Genomic DNA, 21,567 nt, shown 5'->3' on the forward strand with positions numbered 1-21,567 from the left:
CCGCCCATATGTTACTGCTTGTGTCAATTTGTTCTGTTCCCTGTTATAATGGTCTTTTTTTGCTTTGCTTTCAGTATATACCAGATTGCTGATATAATGGGGGCGAAGTAGTGTGACTTCAGTGTTTTTTGTGCATCAGACGTGTTGAATTTTTCAGAGTTTTTTGCGTGATTGTAGACAGTGTCTTTCCTTTCCTGTTCTGTCTAGTCAGTTTGGGCCCCATCATTTGCTCAGTCTATTTTTCTGCCTGCTCTTGTGTTTTCGTCTTGTCTCACCGACAATATATGTTTGGGGGCTATCTATTCCTTTGGGATCTGCTCCGGGGCAGTTTAGATTTCACCTTTCTTGCTTTAGGCTGAGTTAGCTCTCCGGCTGTGCCGAGGCATCTAGGGCATCGTAGGTATGCTCCACGGCTACTGCTAGTTGTGTGGATAGGATCAGGGGTCTGCAATCCGCATAGTTACCTGTTAGGCGTCGGATTCCTGAAGCTGCACAGCGGGAATCCAGAGCCAGACATCCAGCGGTCTCCCATTCTCCTCCAACCGCTCCAGGTGCTGCTCAGACTTGCTCTGACAGCCTGGATTTTGCTGCCACCTCTGGTGCAGCAATGGTAGCGCAACCTGTTCTGCAGGGAACCGCTCCAGCTAAGTCCTCATGCCGTGCTACTGGGCATGCCCGCAAGGTGACCTTTCACTGAAGAGCAGGGGTCACAAGCTCAGGTTCTGCGTCGGATCTGATTGGTCCTTTCCAGGGTACTGGAAGGTCCCGGAAGCGCATGGCTATAAAAAGCCCGCACGGCGGCTCGGCCATGTGCTAGTGTAGCATATTATGCTGTGTGTATGGTGATGGATGCATGGACTGGTGTCTGACTTATTATGAAACCCCTTCCCTTGGATACTATGAATGGTGACTGTGTGTTGGGTTAGTCAGCTCCAGATTGTGGCAAGCTACACGCCACTGTGCCTTCCATGCCTACACTAGCGTCCGTCGGTGCCTGGTTCTCGGCGCCGACGCTTGCGGCTATAGTTGCCACTACGCTGCATTAACAGCAGCTATTGGTGTTCGCGGCTTCAACGCCACGCGCCGGCTCCTGTGACGTTAACAGGGCTAGCGTTGTTACATTTATGTATGCCCAGCGACTGTGTGTCTGAACAGAGCCGCTCCTAGCGTTCGGGTGACGTTAACCCGTGCGCACTACTTCACCTTCTGGTGCATCTGCCATTGTCCAGCAGCGGTCTAGTCACCTACCGCACGGTGGACCCCGGGCGGCGAACGCACCTCCTATTATTTATATTTGGTGCGTTCCACCGTCCCTAACATTACACTAGCGCCAGGGTCTGGCTGGCAATGGCAGACGTGCAGCAGTTTCAGCGCTATATTCGGCAGCTGGAGAGCAGGTTGGCGGCTATTGAGAGCGCCAACTCAGCTGCGAATACCGCGCTGGCTGCTGCTCAGACAGTCGCTGAGGCTGTCTCACGTGTGCCTACTCTTTAGCCCACGCCGACACTATCCCGCCTCCCGCTTCCCGACAAGTTTTCGGGTGACAGCGTCACCTGTAGGGGATTCGTGAGCAAGTGCTCAATTCAGCTCGAGCTGCTGGCTGCACGGTTCCCTACAGAGCGGGCTAAGGTGGGCTTTATTGTGTCACTCTTGTCTGGCCGGGCATTACAGTTGGCTACACCTTTGTGGGAACGTGATGATCCGGTGGTTCAGGGTGCTGCCCAGTTCCTCGTGGCTCTGAAGCAGGTCTTTTTGGGACCGCGGATCACGCACGACACCTCTTTACAATTACTCTCCCTAACACAGGGGTCACTCTCGGTCAGCCATTATGCCGTCCGGTTCCGGACATTGGCTTCTGAATTAGAGTGGCCGGACAAAGCTTTAGTCCCGGTGTTTTGGAGAGGGTTGGCTGAGCACGTTAAAGACGCTCTAGCTACCAGGGAGGTTCCCACAAGTCTGGAGTAATTGATTGCAGTCTCCACCCGCATTGACCTCTGGTTTACGGAGCACGGGCTGGAACGTGCACAATGCAGACGAAGGGTTAATTTGGCACCCACCTTCATCGAGCCGCTGAGATACCCCGCACAGGAGCATGTACCCTCCGAACCTATGGAGGTGTCCTGCACCGACTCCTAGTCACCACCGGTGCATAGTTATGTACGTTGCTACCAGTGTCGACAACTTGGACACTCGGCCAGCACGTGTCCTTTGCGGGCGAAAAAACGCCCACGTCCTGTGGTCATAGGAGGTGGTCAGTGCAGCATGAAACCCTTTTCACCCAAACCGGTATTCCGGGGTACCTTAGACAGTGGTCCCCTCACCTGGGAGGCGGAGGTTATCGTGGATTCCGGGGCCGAAGGGAATTTTATGTCCTCAACCTTCGCCCAGAAACACGCTATCCCTCAGGTGTTGCTGCCTCAACCACTGACTATCATGGTGGTTAATGGGGCGCATTTGCCTACCCAGGTGACCCATCAGACAGTCCCACTTGGGCTTTCTATCTCTCCGTCCCATCGAGAGATCTTATCCCTGCTCATTTTGCCAGACGGTATTGACCAGGTGCTACTTGGTCTTCCCTGGCTCCGTTGCCACTCTCCTCATAGTGAGTGGGCATCAGGGAAAATACTGGCCTGGAGCAAAAATTGTGAGGGAAAGTGTCTGAAGGGGCAGTCTTCAGGTGGCTTCCACTGAAGTGCCTGCGGATCTCTCCGCACTTCCTAAACCCTACCATCAGTATGCGGACGTCTTCTCCAAAAAATCTGCGGAGACGCTACCGCCACACCGCTCATATGATTGCCCGATAGATCTCATGCCAGGCACAGAACCTCCTAGAGGCGCTGTGTACCCATTATCACTCCCTGAGACAGAAGCTATGTCACAATACATCTGGGAGAACCTGGCTAGAGGTTTCATCAGGAAGTCTGTGTCGCCGGCTGCTGCAGGGTTCTTTTTCGTTCAGAAAAAGAGCGGAGAGTTACGTCCCTGCATTGATTACAGAGATCTCAATGCCATAACAGTGAAGAACAAGTACCCTCTTCCGTTGATCTCTGAACTGTTTGACAGGTTGCGAGGGGCCCGGATCTTTACAAAACTAGATCTATGGGGGGCATACAACCTGATCCGCATTCGCGAGGGAGATGAGTGGAAGACAGCCTTTAACACCAGGGATGGCCACTATGAATATCGGGTCATGCCCTTTGGCCTATGTAATGCGCCAGCTGTCTTCCAAGACTTCGTCAATGACGTCTTCCGCGATATGCTGTCTACTTCGGTGGTGGTCTATCTGGATGATATACTCATCTTCTCGCCAGATTTGACCACTCACCGGAGAGACGTATGCAGGGTCTTCGACCGTTTACGGGCGAACTCTCTATACGCCAAGCTGGAGAAGTGCCAGTTTGAGCAAGAGTCCTTGCCGTTCCTGGGCTATATCATCTTGGCCCAGGGATTGGCTATGGATCCGGCCAAACTTCAAGCGGTGATGGACTGGCAAGAACCCCATTCACTCAAAGCGGTGCAGCGCTTCTTGGGGTTCGTAAATTATTACCGCCAGTTTATACCGCACTTCTCCACATTGGTGGCTCCTTTGGTTGCTCTCACCAAGAAAGGAGCTAACCCTAATGCTTGGTCAGAACAGGTCTCCAAGGCCTTCTTGTCTATCAAATCCCACTTTGCTGGCGCTCCCATCTTACATCGTCTCGATGTGAACAAGCCATTTATTCTGGAGGTAGATGCCTCTTCCGTCGGTGCAGGAGCAGTCCTCTTCCAGAAGGATGCTCAAGGTCGGAAGCATCCTTGCTTCTTTTTCTCAAATACTTTCTCACCGGCGGAGAAGAATTACTCCATCGGTGACAGGGAGCTGCTGGCCATGAAGTTGGCCTTTTCTGAGTGGAGACATCTCCTGGAGGGGGCTCGGTTTCCCTTCCAGGTATACACGGACCATAAGAATCTGGTCTATTTGCAAACGGTCCAGCGCCTGAACTCCCGTCAGGCTAGGTGGTTGCTTTCCTTTTCCCACTTCCGCTTCACCCTGCATTATCTCTCTGGAGAGAAGAACGTCCGTGCGGATGCTCTTTCACGCTCGGTGGTCTCAGCGGAAAAGGGAGAGGCTGAGCCTCGGCTTATTCTCCCGCCGGAGAGTTTTACAACCATGGCTCCAGTTTCACTCGAGTCAGTGCCTCTGGGCAAGACCTTGGTTCCTCCTCAGCTACAGCCGGAGGTCCTCGCCTGGGCACACGCCTCCAGGGTAGGTGGTCATTTTGGCAATAAATGGACCACCGAACTCCTGGCTAGGTCATATTGGTGGCCACATATGGCTCGAGACGTTAAGGAATACGTGCAAGCATGCATTTCGTGTGCTCAGAACAGACCCTCTAGACAGAGGCCGGCGGGGCTGTTATATCCCCTGCCAGTGGTGGATAGACCGTGGGAGATGGTTGGCATGGACTTCATAGTTGGCCTGCCCAAGTCGGGTGGCAGTACGGTCATCTGGGTGGTCACCGACCATTTTTCCAAAATGATGCATCTGGTGCCACTCGCACGCTTGCCTTCCGCTCGTGGTCTTGCCACCTTGTTCATAAAGCTCGTGTTCCGTTTACATGGCATGCCGGACAAGATCGTGAGTGACCGAGGTCCCCAGTTTGTGTCTCGGTTTTGGAGAGAGCTCTGCAGTCTACTCTGCATCGAGCTAAACCTGTCCTCCGCTTACCATCCCGAGACGAACGGCTTGGTCGAGAGAGCCAATCAGACCTTGGTTCCCTACCTGCGGCATTTTGTCTCTGCCAGGCAGGATGACTGGGCATCCTTGCTACCTTGGGCTGAATTTGCCCTAAACAATGCGGTGGCTGATTCCACTGGTCAGACGCCCTTCCTCCTAAATTACGGTCAACATCCATGCATCCCTGTTCCAATGCCAGTGTCCTCCACTGACTCCAGGGTGGCAGACTGGGCAGTGGAGGCCCGGGACATTTGGGATCGCACTCAGGATGCTATCCGTGCTTCTAAAGAGAGGATGAGGGCGTCCGCCGACACGCATCGGCAACCCGCTCCAAGCTTCTCCCCTGGCGACATGGTGTGGCTCTCCACCCGAAATATCAAACTACGGGTCGAGTCCCCTAAGTTCGCCCCGCGATATATTGGACCTTTCAAGGTCCTCGAGCGAATTAGCTCGGTGGTCTACCGCCTGGCTCTTCCTCCACATTTAGCCATTTCGGACGGGTTTCATGTGTCCCTCCTCAAACCAGTTCACATGGCCCGGTTTTCTGAGTCATCTGCCGGGTCGTCAGACTTGTCGTCTGACGAGTTTGAGGTTAATGCCATCGTTGGGCGCATGTTTGTCCGTGGCAAAAAATTTTATTTAGTGGATTGGAAGGGTCATGGGCCCGAGGCTCGGACCTGGGAGCCAGTGGAAAACATCCACGCACCGCTACTGATCGCGGCTTTTGAGCGCAGTGAAGCGCAGAGGGGAGGGGGCCTTAGGAGGGGGGGTAATGTTAGGCATCAGATTCCTGACACTGCACAGCGGCAATCCAGAGCCAGACATCCAGCGGTCTCCCATTCTCCTCCAACCGCTCCGGGTGCTGCTCAGCAATCACGGCGAGCCAGGCGTGCTGCTCAGACTTCCTCTGACAGCCTGGATGTTGCTGCCACCTCTGGTGCAGCAATGGTAGCGCAACCTGTTCTGCAGGGAACCGCTCCAGAGGCTAAGTCCTCATGCCGTGCTACTGGGCATGCCCACAAGGTGACCTCTCACTGGAGAGCAGGGGTCACATGCTCAGGTCCTGCGTCGGATCTGATTGGTCCATTCCAGGGTACTGGAAGGTCCCGGAAGCGCATGGCTATAAAAAGCCCGCATGGTGGCTCGGCCATGTGCTAGTGTAGCATATTATGCTGTGTGTGTATGGTGATGGATGCATGGACTGGTGTCTGACTTATTATGAAACCCCTTCCCTTGGATACTACGAATGGTGACTGTGTGTTGGGTTAGTCAGCTCCAGATTGTGGCAAGCTACACGCCACTGTGCTTTCCACGCCTACACTAGCGTCCATCGGTGCCTGGTTCTCGGCGCCGACGCTTGCGGCTATAGTTGCCGCTACGCTGCATTAACAGCAGCTATTGGTGTTCCCAGCTGCGACGCCACACGCCGACTCCTGTGATGTTAACAGGGCTAGCGTCGTTACATTTATGTATGCCCAGCGACTGTGTGTCTGAACAGAGCCGCTCCTAGCGTTTGGGTGACGTTAACCCGTGCGCACTACTTCACCTTCTGGTGCATCTGCCATTGTCCAGCAGCGGTCTAGTCACCTACCGCACGGTGGACTCCGGGCGGCGAACGCACCTCCTATTATTTATATTTGGTGCGTTCCGCCGTCCCTAACATTACCAACGTCTCTGGTTTTCTGGTGGCTTAGCCTGGTCCTGCTATCCTCCTCGGTGACCCATTCATAACAAAAAGGCGTCATCCACGTCCAGGATGGCAAGCAGCAGCTGGGGGAAGGGAGGGAGTGGCCCGAAGCTGCGCCCATTGGATCGGACAGACCCGATTAGAATACAACGCTGAAGAAATCCAAAACGTTTTTCATGGCTATACAGGGGAGTCAGGGGGTTACATGAATATTTAGGGAATGCATAGCAGAAGCTGCGTAAGATTATATTTTTAGTTGGTATGACACAAAAAAGGGTGACAGGTTCCCTTGAATAATAAAACATCCGTTTCTAGAGTAGACCGCGCTCTTAATTAGGTACAAGTAAAGATGAAAACACACATACAGAGTGAATTGCATTCTTATACCACATAGACCAGATGTAGGTATTTAGATTCATCAATTATGTAACCCTTACCATGTAATCACATATCAATATAAACATATACCCCCAGATTCTAAACAGAGTGATTAGCAATAACAAACAGATATCAATGTATCCCTGTTCAACCTATGGTCTATACTTTTATTCAATCCTTCAGGAACTAAAGGGGACAATTTGAAAATCCAGAAACTTTTCTTACTCACGAATCTTTGATCTCTATTAGGCTGGTTTCACATTAGCGCTTTTTAAGCGCACGCACGGCCGGGGGTAGCTCTGCCCCCGAGCCGGCTCTCTGCCCGGCGTGCCCGCCCCTTGCTTGTAGCGCCGCCTCCTAGCGGACAGCGGCGCCTGCGATCGGCGCACCCTATCTTTAGCATAGGGTGCGCAGATCGTGCGCAGGCCGTGCGCTAGTTGCGCTTTGACTTGCGCTGCGCACTTTTGACGGTGCGCCGTGCGCGCCAAAATCAAACTTTTCGGATTTTGGCGCGCACGGCGCACCGTCAAAAGTGCGCAGCGCAGGTCAAAGCGCAACTAGCGCACGGCCTGCGCACGATCTGCGCACCCTATGCTAAAGATAGGGTGCGCAGATCGCAGGCGCCGCTGTCCGCTAGGCGGCGGAGCTACAAGCAAGGGGCGGGCACGCCGGGCAGAGAGCCGGCTTGGGGGCGGAGCTACCCCCGGCCGTGCGTGCGCTTAAAAAGCGCTAATGTGAAACCAGCCTTAGTATGACTAGCCGGTATTTGTTCTATTGTAATAAGTTCTAGATTGACAGGTTTTTTTTCATGCATATGAAAATAATGCTTCAACAAACTATGGTTCATAATGCCATTTTTTCTATGACACCTTTGTATTTAAGAGCTGTAAATGGATACATTCAGGTAGAAAGCAATCTGTATCAGTTGCTACAGGGGAAAGTTATTTGATAAAAAGTTTTTTAAATTGTAACAGTTCACATATCATTTATGTATTGCAGTGTCAATGTAAATTTCAATATGGGGGACGAACCACTATGCCAATACATCTCAGGATGAATAAACACGCAGGTCTAATATAAAAAAATGTGATTATGAACCATAGTTTGCCGAGGCATTTTTTTCATGTGCATAAGAAAACCCCGCCAATCTAGAACTTATTAAAATAGAACAAATATTATAGCTATCAAAGATTGGTGAATAGGGAAAGTTTCTGGATTTTCAAATAGTCCACATTAGTTCCTGAAGGATTGAATGAATGTATAGACCATACTGTCTGAATAGGGATACATTGATATATGGGTTAAATAATTAATAAATTAAATACCTACACCTGGTCCACGTGCTTATAAGAATACAGTTCACTCTGTTATATATGTTTTTATCTTTATTTGTACCTGAAGAAGAGGGCGGTCCGCTAATAAACTGAATTTTATACTATATCCGGTGATACAGCGCCTTCAGATCGTTATTTTTCCCTTCCTGTCTTTGGATTTTTTAAATCCTTTTTGGGATTGCCGACGAGTGCAGCAGTCTCACCTGATTGCACAACTCGTCCAGGTGAGCCTCTGTTTTTTTTTTTGTTTTTTTCATGTTTATCTCTTTCAACCTGATTATTTTGGTGCAAAGATGAATCAACTTCCAAAATTAAGCTTCCTACCAAAACTGTCACTCCTGTCCACAGATTGCATTTGGCCAAACCCCTTTATGCTTAGCTTTGATGAACCTTTCTGAAAGGTGTCATGTTAAAAAAAAAAAAATATTTAAAAATCACAAAGGGATCGATTTCTTGAAGTTTATTTTATTTTTATCATATTAATTTAGAAATAATGTAAGCAGATTACATTATAACACTGTTTGTCACCATCAGTCCTTAGATATCTCAGACAGATTATGTCTTAAGGAACTAGTTTAGTTACACAGGTTTCATGGATGCAGTAAAACTAATAAAATAATTTCTCTCCCATATCCTTGCACATGAATGTTGATTTACATTATATTAGGCGCCAAATCTATGTGACGGATGATGCAGAGCTTATTGCTGCTCAGCATTGTATCTTTGGAGATCACACCAAAATTTACTACTGCTTGAATTAGTGTTGGATCAGATCCTTGCCCGGGGCAGCTTTTCAGAAGGATTGATTGAGTAATCAGATTATTGGAAATATTGAATTTTATACCAAAATGCAATTAGGAACAAAGATATGTTTGATGTCCATCAAAGAGGAAATAATTTATCAGTTATTGAAGGTCAACACTATTAATCTTGTTGTTTCCTACAATGTATAAAATGGTCTGCTTTATCTTACTGTGTTTCAAACTCTCTTTTGTGAAAATATATAGATTTTTTTTCTCCAATGCAGCTTCTAATTGCGTAAAGGGATTCTATAACATTCTCAAAATTAGCTAAAATTAAGTTCTATAGCCCACATCTGTAAGTGGTGGTCATTGTCACAAGTGTAGATAGGAAGGAGTGGACGGTTTCAGCATCCCATATAATCTGCAGTCTTATAGGATATGGAGGGAAAAGAGAAATTCAGAAAACTTAAAAAATATTCTTTAGCTGTCATTTTTTCCATTATGAATGAGGATGATCTGTATCTAAAACCATTTTCTTTAATTGTACACTTGTAGGACACAATCACTGAGGAAATAGTAGAACTGTTACAGCCATACTTGGATATGGAAGACTATAATTTTGACTCTGCCAAAAAAGTGTGTGGAAATGTGGCAGGACTCTGTTCGTGGACACAAGCCATGGCATACTTCTTCGGAATTAACAAAGAGGTTCTTCCCCTGAAGGTATGAATTACATTTCTAGAATACTTATAAGCGATGCTTTTCAAGGCCATTTGAAGGTCATCCATCAAAATTATTTTATTTTAAAAGTACGTGGTTTATTATGGGCAGTTATTAGCTTGGAACTGGACAACAAGCTTCCCCTTTGGCGATCATCAGGTCCTTGGCATGTTTGATGCTGAGCAAAATAGCTTTATTTTCTGTTCATGTTCTAAAAATATTCCTCAAACATCTGTAGGTTTTATAATACAGCAAACTCAGAATACAAATGGATTGCATTACAAACAATATACTTTCATTTATGCTGTGAAATAATCCCTAGCAAATAGATTCCCTGGTGGGTCCTTCATACCTCAGACACTGATTGTATTACAAAGTAGCAGAGACAATAACAAAAGGTTAGAGCAAAAAAAAAAAAATATATATATACATAATCCCCAACAAACTTTAAAGTACCGTATGTCTTCACTGGTGCTATAAATATCATGTTGTCTAGCTAATTAGTATTCTGCGTTTTATTACTGTTACTTTTTTCTTGGCTGATTTGCAGCATTGTGTTATGTGTCATTTCATTATATATTTATGCCGCTCCATCTCCCCCCTGCTAGCTTTTAGGCATATTCTTCTGATTAGCTGGAGTTATGCTGTGCACACTAAGAATAATTGGCCCTTGATGGAGTTTACACTGGAAACTAATGTATAAAGAACTTCCATCAAAGTGCAGAATAGCTCAGTTTTTTAGGCTGTGACTAGACAACAACTTTGGTGGCAACGCCGATAACTCGGTTAAAGATCACACTGTGTCATTGCTACATCACAGCATACTGCAGGTTAATGAGGTTCCTTTGTCACCTCTAATGTTCTTCAACTGTGATAAGAGAGTCGCAAGAAATTCAAAGTCAATTAACCTTTTTGTCGACTTGCTTACAGCAGTTGTACAACCCTAGAGGTCACAATGTGACCCCGTGCACCTTCATTATGCTGCAGCGATCTTTGGTTGCGAGATATGTGTCGCAATCAGTCTCCGTTACGACCCAGATTTAGGATTACATCTACCATAGCAAGTGTGGTAATTTGTGGGTGCCACATTGGATGTTTTAGTCTATGAAAACATAAAGGACCACCCATTGAAAATCAATTCTACATTCTGTATCACAACTTTATTTCCAGATTTGTTGGATAATAATCTGTTGGCCAAAGTAGAGGTGAAGATTTACACTCTGTAACAAGAGCAGACATTTGGGATTGTATAGCCATAGTGAAAGATTTTTTTATTCATACTTGTGTTTTTAAGAGGAACATCCTGCTGCTTCTCATAATGGTCTAATAACAGCAAGACAGCAGGCTTTTGCTTGGGCAATAAGAAAAGCTGGGCGTATCTTGTGACTTCAGAGTGTACCGAATGTGCACTTTTAAATATTTATGGCTTCCTTCAGAGTATGGACATGTGAACATATACATTACTGAATAATGCATGATGAGCTGGGACAAGATAATGTATTTAAATCCAAACTTTCTGCAGTCTCCCTTATTCCATAGAGACCAGCAGAATGCAGAGTGATTTATGATCATCGCTATAGAAGGTAGAGTTAACACATACAGGAACCATCATCTGTGATGATTTGGTCTGCCTTTATATTCCCGTTTCTCCCTCATCTTCCTTGCCCCCAGTTGTTGCTATTCTGTACTGTTGGCACCAGTGACACCATTGCATTATTATAATGTGTTGCTGGTGTCAAACCATATCACCAGCAGTATATAGCACTGGCCAAGAAACCCGTCATATATTTAATAGTTTTTACTTTTTAACCTTTGTTGAAGCTCTTCTCTACAGAATAGCACATGGATTTTTGACCATATCATAATATTGTCTCAATGAATTAAAAATTGAAATTTACAAGGCCAATATTGTGTGTAAACCAAATATAAATATATAATTTTTTTTTTTTAATTTTTATTGTATGGAAGGAAAAATTCTAAATTAACACCATATCCTTCACACACATAGCATATTCATTGGAGATGTCCCACTGGAAGCAAAAAAAGCCTAAAGCATAGATATGAAAAGACCATGTAATACAGAGGCAACCACACTAGTGGCTGAGCAGTGCAGGAAATAATGGCATAATGTAGTCTTATTCTGAAGTCAGTGGTCTTGTGAATGGTTTCATGTGTCTACTAGAAAGTGTCCTCCTTGCAGACTGCTGCCTCAGCTCTTGAAAAATGTGTTTCTAATTGATTATTGATGTGTATTACACATCATTATTCATTCTGGTAATGTAAAAGGATGCGGAAAGTCACTTCCATCAGGCCTTTGAAACTTCTGCTGACTTCTAACATCAATGAAATGAAAAATGCCTTTCATGTCATCACTGGTAGAAGAACTGCTTTGAGCATGGAACAATTGGCAAAATATTACAATGCCATGAAAATTAAGTTTCTACATTCGGTATTAGAAGATTCTGCGATGCTGGTACAAGGCTCACTGATGGATGCAAGGGTGAACTTAGCCTATACAACCTCTTTTCTATAGGTGAATTGGAGGCGAGCAGCATGGTTGCCTTCTCATTTAACAGTATAATAAACAGTATACATATTAAAGTATTATACTGTATATTTTGGGTAACGTTTTGCTGTCAGTCTCTGATTTAGAGTTCATTTCATGCTCCCAATTTCACAATTCTGCTGCTGACCTTTGGAAATAGTAATTTGGCTTTATTCTGCTGTTTAACATGTAAGCTAACAACTGTGTAATCGACATCTGATATCCCACATGTATTGCTCCCTGGTAGCTGCAGAATTCTGTGTTTGGCTCTAGACGAAAACTTACTCAAAATTGGAACATGATGAATAATGTATAGTACAGAAAATGTTATCTTCATATATAGATTTATTCTGTATAATGTTGTAAAGTGAGATTACAAAAGTTTATGGAAAGGCTTTACAGTGATCTCAGGTTTTTATGGTCTGATTGATGACAAATATTGTACATCATTCTAGACCTGCCATTTTTATGCTTAATAATTAGAACTGGTGTCAAATCTGTTTCAGTATTGTGTTCTAGGTAGTAACAGCAACTAGCTAGAACCCAAAATTCAAGGTATTATAAAACAGATGCTGAACTTTGATAGCTAAGTCATAAAGCCACTTTGACTCCGAGACTGTGTTGATACTTAAGGCTCATAGACTTTGAGAGGACTAAATGCACTCTTCTCTACAACTGCATTAATCGAATTCCATTATCCCTTTCGTAGGCTAACTTGGCACTACAGGGAGCCAAACTTGCTGTTGCCCAAGCAGAACTGAATAATGCACAGAACCAACTTGATGCTAAGCAGAAAGAACTGGACGATGTGCAAGCCATGTATGATGCGGCAATGAGGGAAAAACAAATGCTACTAGATGATGCAGAAGCTTGTAGAAGAAAAATGGTCAATGCTACAGCACTGATTGAGGGGCTTGGAGGGGAAAAAGTAAGAAACAAATCCCTGACTATCACTTTACATTTCTTGTTTTTGATTATTTGTTCTTTTCTTTTTAGAATAATTGGTGATGAGTGCTGGTGCATTAAATTTAAAGACTGGGGTTTGTCCTGGGAATTTAGATTTATAAATCTTAGGTGTAAAGACTCAATATTACAATGTACTTGGGAGTAAACCCAAAAAGCTCGTCCATATTGGACCATTGGCTTTTTCCCACATTTGTTCTTACCTTAATACTTTCCCACAAATGGATATAACAGTATGTCTAGATTGCAAATGATTTCACAAAATTGAACATACAGTTACATCTCAGGGATAGCACAGAAGTTATACTCGTGGCACCCGCAACAGGAGCCAGATGTTAGACATAGCTGAGCTTTTGCTGCATGTCTTGGACCATAACTAGCTCCAATGTCAGCACTTTAACACATCACATGCTACTGTCAATGCTGACAAAGGGCGACCTCTCCTTTTATCAGCCTATTGGCACCTGGCAGTGCAATCACTGTGTGCAGATGGGGTGTTATTGCAACAAAAGGTCTAACAATGGCCTCCATGTTATTCATATAATTCGGCCTATCAGATCTTGCTGGATGCAGGGCCTGGTAGGTAAACTGTCAGTCAATCACTGACATGTTAGATAATGCATTAAACAACATAAGATTGCATGTTCAAGTCCCCTTGTAGGACTAGTAAGGGATCGCAATTTAAACTTTTTTTTGTGGTCTTAAAAAAACAATTTGAAAAAGAGACACGTATTTCTTATTTTAATTTACATTTTGCCTTGATATTAGCAAAAAAAGGAACACAAAAATTACATAAAATTAAGGTCCATGTATCATGAAAAAAGATGCAAAAATTATTTGAATATTCAAACATGAAAATTTTTAGAGTGCACATGCTACAGTACATTGCAATGCCTATATTATAATATTGGAACATATCGTTTTTTAGAAGTGCTGTTTGCTTTGTACAGTAACTAGTAGCTCCAAGTTGCTTGCTCTGACTTATTGACTGGCAGCACTTGAGTGCAAACCAATCTTGTTTGGGCGCCGTTTTTCTTCTAATGCACTCATATTGATCAGATTGTCGATGGAAACCTACCATGTACTGTACCTAACATGGCACTATAATGTTAAGTGAATAAGTGCCAAGCTTCTTTCTGTGATTGATCTTTTTCTTAATGTTTTTTAAAATAGACACGATATCTCAAAATATGTCCAAAATAAAAAACAAAACAAATAAACACCGGTAAAATGTTAGACATTTGTTAAATAAAGTATTCCCTTTTTCACTTGTTTCTAGATAAGATGGACAGAAAGCAGTAAAAACTTCCAGAATCAAATCATTCGGCTAGTAGGCGATGTTCTTTTGGCCACCGGCTTTCTCTCTTATAGCGGTCCTTTTAACCAGGAGTATCGGGCTCTTCTGCTTCAGTTATGGAAGAAGGAAATGAACCATAATAGAATACCGTACAGTGATGTAAGCATTGAATCCATAGTACTTTTCATATTGGGCATGTTCATTCTTTATATATATATATATATATATATATATATATATATATATATATATATATATATATATATATATATATATATATACACTGTATATAATATTACATGTTGTACAGGTAAGTTTTGACCCTGCGGTCAGATTATTGGATTGTATGGAGTTTTGAATGTTAAGCATACAGTGCTGTGTGAATTAATTGGGACAAAGCGTTTTTTTAAGTAAAATCGTGAGTTGGTTACCAGTCAGTGATTCAAACCAGTTTTAACTGCTTTGAACAGGTGTGAGTGCCTGTTCAAAGCAGTTAAAACCTGTTTGAATCAATGACTGGTAGCCAACTTACGATTTTACTTAAAAAAATGCTTTGTCCCAATTAATTTGCACAGCACTGTAGGCTATATTTAGGGGTGCGACTCTTTAAACTCTTTTTCCAGTTCTTGGAAACAAATGTAATGTTAAATGGATCTGGCTTTAGGCTTAAAGTCTGCAGTCAGTCTTGACATTGCGCCCACATTCCGACTAGTCTATGGTCGGCCTCACTTAATACAGTTGCATTGAGCAAGGCTGTGTCTAGCTAGTTGGCATGTGACCACATATATGAAAATCATATGCTTGCAGTCAAGTGCAGGCTGCTCCCATTACCAGAAAATCCTCACAACGTGCAGTGCTTGCGATGTGAGGATTCACAAGTCTGCAGTCACATAGGCCAAACAAACACATTAATCTAGAGTAAAGTGGGAGTCACACACAGCAATCTCACTAGCGATATCGCTGCTGAGTCACAACATTTGTGACGTAACAGCGATCTCACCAGCGAGATCGCTGTGTGTGACAGCGATCAGCGAGCGGCCCCCCTGCCGGTATCACTGATCGCTGTAAGAAACCTCTGGACATATTTTTCGTCGCTGGTCTCCCGCTGGCCAGCATGCATCGCTGCGTGTGACAGGCGGGAGACCAGCGATCAGCTGTAAAAAATAGAATTTAAATAAAAAATATTGTTATTCTCACCTTCCGACGTCCCGCGCAGCATTCCTCTCTCCACGCTCCGGTCCCAGTGATCCTTTGCACGAATGACCGCGAGACTTTGCGCTCCCGCGAGACCGTGACTCTCGCGGTCATTCTCGCAAAGGATCACTGGGACCGGAGCGTAGAGAGAGGAATGCTGCGCGGGATGTCGGAAGGTGAGAAACAATATTTTTTATTTTAATTCTATTTTTTACAGGGATGGCAAGCGATGCCGGGCGCTCGGCATCACTGTGCTGATCGCTGGTGAAGCTGTCTGTGTGACAGCTCACCAGCGATCACATAGCCACTTACCAGCGATCCTGACACCTTGATATCGGTGTCGGTATCGCTGGTAAGTCGCTATGTGTGACTCCAGCATTAGGACTATATTTACTCACACTCACATGGACCCACTTTAACAATTAAGGTAATGCAGTTCTTCTTACTGTACTGGGATCTGTTCTGTGGGTGGGTCAGGAAAATAGCTGTGCTGTGACTCTCACAGTGCACTTGTATAGCCTATACTTTTAGCAGTCTTTTGGTAGCTGGATTAACAGTAACGAGTGATAGAGTGGAACAGAAGCTGTCACACATTCTCAATATGAGTCATGGGTTGGGCAAGGTCATTTTAGGGAAAATCACAGACCATTTCATTAGACTGTATATGTGAAGACGCAAAGCTCTGCCTTGCATAGTTATTGGCAAGCCCAGCTTTGCAATTGTCTAATGAAATATGTATCTTATACCAGTAATCAAAGTGTTCCAGCTCATCATCTGATTTATGTAAGGTTATATTAAAATGGAGCGTTAATATTTGAGATGTTTTTCAGTGTGCCCATGAGAGACTGAAAGTCCTGACCTATGTACTCAGTGGAAAATGATTTCTATTTCACTTTACAATGTGCTGCAATAGCTTATTCTTCAGTAAGCTGATTCAAGCTGTTGTTCTTGCTTTGTCTGTAAGGCTATGTTCCAATGATGAGTACTTGGTGAGTTTTTGATGCTGAAGAATTTTCTGCACCATTTCTGGCCCTATTATGTAAATTAGGCTACTTACATTATTTTCATTGTGTTTTGAGAGTGTTTTTTCACGTGTTTTTATCACATTTTTGACACTACGTTTTTTTCTTCTTTTTGCTATGTCATATTTTAAATAAAGCTACTGTACTTTGTTTTTGATACTTTCTGGAGTATTTGAGTTTGATAAAACTTTATTGATATAGTCATGTAACATGTTTGTAGTGCATTTCCACAGCAGAAATGCACTAAAAAAGACATACGTTTTTTCCTATTGATTTTCCACTTGTAAAGGAATTCTCCGATAAAATTCTGCACATAATACTCAGCGTACCCGCAAGAGAAATTGAAATGTTGTGACTTTCAAATGTTCGCTGCTAGTCCGTTTGCGCTGCGCAAAATGAACACAGACGAGATGTCTCAAAGACATGAGATTTCTATAAATTCCATCCACTTTGCTGGAACTGTAAGATGCTGTGTTCTTTGTGCAGCGAAAATATGCAGCATCAAAAGCACACCAAAAACTCATCTTAGAAACTTAACGTAAGGCTAATACCCATCACATGTAAAAAATGTGGTTCCTGAAAAGTTGGACGAGGATCATGCAAGTGTCATGCGATTTTCATGCTAGTACAATGTGATTTTTATCACATAGCTTTCAAATGACAAGCGAATGCAATCCATACGCAATGTTATTTAAACATTAGCTTTTAACTAGAGTAATTATCTATGTTTAAAGATAGTTTTCAAAGGAAATATTCTTCAATAGATATGTATTTGTAGATGAGATAAATAGATATAGATAGATACAGATCGATAGAAATATGTAAGTGAGAAAAATAATCAGTGCTTTGCGTGTGTAGCTTACTGTACATGTATTTTAGTAATAAATACATTTCTGAAAAAAATGTTGAGATCCCCCAAAATTTTATTATCCAGCAGACGGAAAGCGGACACCTGGGACTGATGAATATAGCCTGGGAAGGGGGTAATACACAGGGAGATCCCCAGGCAATTAATTTCACATCACAGCCTTTACTGGTTATTAAAATGGGGTAACCCCCCAAAAAATGACACAGGGTCCCCCTATAAATAATAACCAGAAAAGGCTAGGCAGAAAGCTGTGGGCTGATATTAATAGGCTAGGAAGGGGCCATTGACCCCTCCCAGAGTAAAAACAAGTGGGGTAATAGTATTGGGGTTGATGTCTGCTTTGTATTGGCAGCTGACATCAAGTCCAGGGTTTAGTAATGGAGAGGAGTCTATACTAACCCCATAGTCATATTGTAATCAGAACACTGAATTAAGTCCTTTATTTGAAATAAAGCCACTGACACTTTTTTATTAAAAATAAAAAAAGCAAAGTTATACTCGCCTTGATGCCTAATCCACTGAAGTTCATGTCACCTGTAAAATAATTAAAATAATAAACAACCGTATCCCTCACGTCTCTGACGTGAAGATAATCCTCCAGTGCCCATGTCTCCTGTAAAAGAGTAAAAAAATAAGCCAAGCATATTCCTCATGTCTCCGACAAGAAGATAATAATCAATTTTTCCCTTGAAAAGTCTAGCTCTGCTACATCTACTTGGCAAGCTAAACACTTGCATAATGCGAGCGTTCAGCCTGCCAGCCAGGAGAGACACTAAGCTGTGGGTGTTAGTGCAGCTTAGTGCCTCGCAGTGATGTGAGAAAGTTGAGCAGAGGTCATACCCAATGAACTCTGTTCATCTCACTGATGTCAGCGTGGGCTCCATGTGTATTAACTCCTTCCCTGGTTATAAACATCAACCCCCAGCTGTCCCCCTTCCCTTTGCTGGTTTATAAAATTTCTGGGGATCCCACACCATTTCTTTCACATTTATTAATTAAATACATGAACATTAAGCTAAACATGCACTGTACTAATTATATATGTCACAGACATCTTTATAACTATCTTATCTACAGTATATACAGTGGGGGAAATAAGTATTTGATCTTTTGCTGATTTTGTAAGTTTGCCCACTGACAAAGACATGAACAATCTATAATTTAATGGGTAGGTTAATTTTAACATTGAGAGATAGAATATCAAAAATCTAATCCAGAAAATCACATTGTATAAATTATATACAGTTGTGGCCAAAAGTATTGACACCCCTGCAATTCTGTCAGATAATACTCAGTTTCTTCCTGAAAATGATTGCAAACACAAATTCTTTGGTATTATCTTCATTTAATTTGTCTTAAATGAAAAAACACAAAAGAGAATGAAGCAAAAAGCAAAACATTGATCATTTCGCACAAAACTCCAAAAATGGGCCAGACAAAAGTATTTGCACCCTCAGCCTAATACTTGGTTGCACAACCTTTAGCCAAAATAACTGCGGCCAACTGCTTCCGGTAACCATCAACGAGTTTCTTACAATGCTCTGCTGGAATTTTAGACCATTCTTCTTTGGTCTTTGGCAAACTGCTCCAGGTCCCTGATATTTGAAGGGTGCCTTCTCCAAACTGCCATTTTTAGATCTCTCCACAGGTGTTCTATGGGATTCAGGTCTGGACTCATTGCTGGCCACCTTAGAAGTCTCCAGTGCTTTCTCTGAAACCATTTTCTAGTGCTTTTTGAAGTGTGTTTTGGGTCATTGTCCTGCTGGAAGACCCATGACCTCTGAGGGAGACCCAGCTTTCTCACACTGGGCCCTACATTATGCTGCAAAATTTGTTGGTAGTCTTCAGACTTCATAATGCCATGCACATGGTCAAGCAGTCCAGTGCCAGAGGCAGCAAAGCAACCCCAAAACATCAGGGAACCTCCGCCATGTTTGACTGTAGGGACCGTGTTCTTTTCTTTGAATGCCTCTTTTTTTCTCCTGTAAACTCTATGTTGATGCCTTTGCCCAAAAAGCTCTACTTTTATCTCATCTGACCAGAGAACATTCTTCCAAAACGTTTTAGGCTTTTTCAGGTAAGTTTTGGCAAACTCCAGCCTGACTTTTTTATGTCTCGGGGTAAGAAGTGGGGTCTTCCTGGGTCTCCTACCATACAGTCCCTTTTCATTCAGACGCCGACGGATAGTACGGGTTGACACTGTTGTACCCTCGGACTGCAGGGCAGCTTGAACTTGTTTGGATGTTAGTCGAGGTTCTTTATCCAATATCCGCACAATCTTGCGTTGAAATCTCTTGTCAATTTTTCTTTTCCGTCCACATCTAGGGAGGTTAGCCACAGTGCCATGGGCTTTAAACTTCTTGATGACACTGCGCACGGTAGACACAGGAACATTCAGGTCTTTGGACTTGTAGCCTTGAGATTGCTCATGCTTCCTCACAATTTGGTTTCTCAAGTCCTTAGACAGTTCTTTGGTCTTCTTTATTTTCTCCATGCTCAATGTGGTACACACAAGGACACAGGTTGAGTCAACTTTAATCCATGTCAACTGGCTGCAAGTGTGATTTAGTTATTGCCAACACCTGTTAGGTGCCACAGGTAAGTTACAGGTGCTGTTAATTACACAAATTAGAGAAGCATCACATGATTTTTCGAACAGTGCCAATACTTTTGTCCACCCTCTTTTTATGTTTGGTGTGGAATTATATCCAATTTGGCTTTAGGATAATTCTTTGTGTTTTTTCATTTAAAACAAATTAAATGAAGATAATACCAAAGAATTTGTGTTTGCAATCATTTTCAGGAAGAAACTGAGTATTATCTGACAGAATTTCAGGGGTGTGAATACTTTTGGCCACAACTGTACATTTATTTGCATTTTGCAGTGAGAAATAAGTATTTGATCCCTCTGGCAAACAAGACTGAATACTTAGTGGCAATACCCTGGTTGGCAAGCACAGCAGTCAGACATTTTTTGTAGTTGAAGTAGGTTGTCACTCAGGATTTTATGGTACATTGCTCCATCCATTCTCCCATTGCTGCGGTGAAGTAGTCCTGTACCCTTAGCAGAGAAACACCCCCAAAACATAATGTTTCCACCTCCATGCTTGACAGTGGGGATGGTGTTCTTTGGGTTATAGGCAGCATTTCTCTTCCTCCAAACACAGCGAGTTGAGTTAATGCCAAAGACCTCAATTTTTGTCTCACCTGACCACAGCACCTTCTCCCAATCACTCAGAGAATCATCCAGGTGTTCATTGCCAAACTTCAGATGGGCCTGCACATGTACCTTCTTGAGCAGGGGGACCTTGTAATCACTGCAGGATTTTAAACCTTTACAGGGTAATGTGTTACCAATGGTTTTCTTGATGACTGTGGTCCCAGCTGCCTTGAGATCATTAACAAGTTCCTCCTGTGTAGTTTTAGGCTGATCTCTCACGTTCCTCATGATCAAGGATACCCCAAGAGGTGAAATTTTGCACGGCGCCCCACATCGATGTTGATTGACAGTCTTTGTATTTCTTCCATTTTCTTACTATTGTCTCCTTCTCACCCAGCGTCTTACTTATGGTTTTGTAGCCCATTCCAGCTTTGTGCAGGTCTATGATCTTGTCCCTGATATCCTTATAAAGCTCTTTGGTCTTGCCCCTGTTGTAGAGGTTAGAGTCTAACTGATTAATTGAGTTTGTGGACAAGACTGTTTTATAAAGGTAACTATATAAGACAGCTGTCTTTAATGCAGGTAACAAGTTGATTAGGAGCTTCTAACTGGTCTGTAGAAGCCAGAAGTCTTAATGGTTGGTAGGGGATCAAATACTTATTCTTCACTGCAAAATGCAAATAAATTGTTATAATTTACACAATGTGATTTGCTGGATTTTATTTTTTATATTCCATCTCTCAATGTTAAAATTAACCTACCCTTCAAATTATAGACTGTTTGCATGGTCACGTGTGACTGGACACACCGCCTCCAGCAAGGCGAATTTATATGACACGCATGACCCTGAATACACCGCCTTCAGCAGGGCAAATTTAAATAATAGAATGTGCAGCCGGATACACTGCCTCCAGCAGGTGAATTTCAGTAGTACACGTA

General features: G+C 43.5%; 1 protein-coding gene across 1 annotated transcript in view; it reads left to right on the top strand.

Moving 5' to 3' along the window:
• Positions 1 to 21,567, top strand: part of LOC141099782 (dynein axonemal heavy chain 5-like) — a 587,253-nt gene that overhangs the window by 422,793 nt on the left and 142,893 nt on the right. The window contains exons 60-62 of the mRNA XM_073587845.1: positions 9,415 to 9,582; positions 12,834 to 13,052; positions 14,367 to 14,543. Of these exons, the coding sequence (XP_073443946.1) occupies positions 9,415 to 9,582; positions 12,834 to 13,052; positions 14,367 to 14,543 (564 nt within the window). The remainder of the gene's footprint in view (positions 1 to 9,414; positions 9,583 to 12,833; positions 13,053 to 14,366; positions 14,544 to 21,567) is intronic.

Source organism: Dendrobates tinctorius, unplaced genomic scaffold, assembly GCF_039654945.1.
Source record: "Dendrobates tinctorius isolate UK_male_01 unplaced genomic scaffold, ASM3965494v1 ptg000102l, whole genome shotgun sequence".
NCBI classification, from domain to species: domain Eukaryota; kingdom Metazoa; phylum Chordata; class Amphibia; order Anura; family Dendrobatidae; genus Dendrobates; species Dendrobates tinctorius.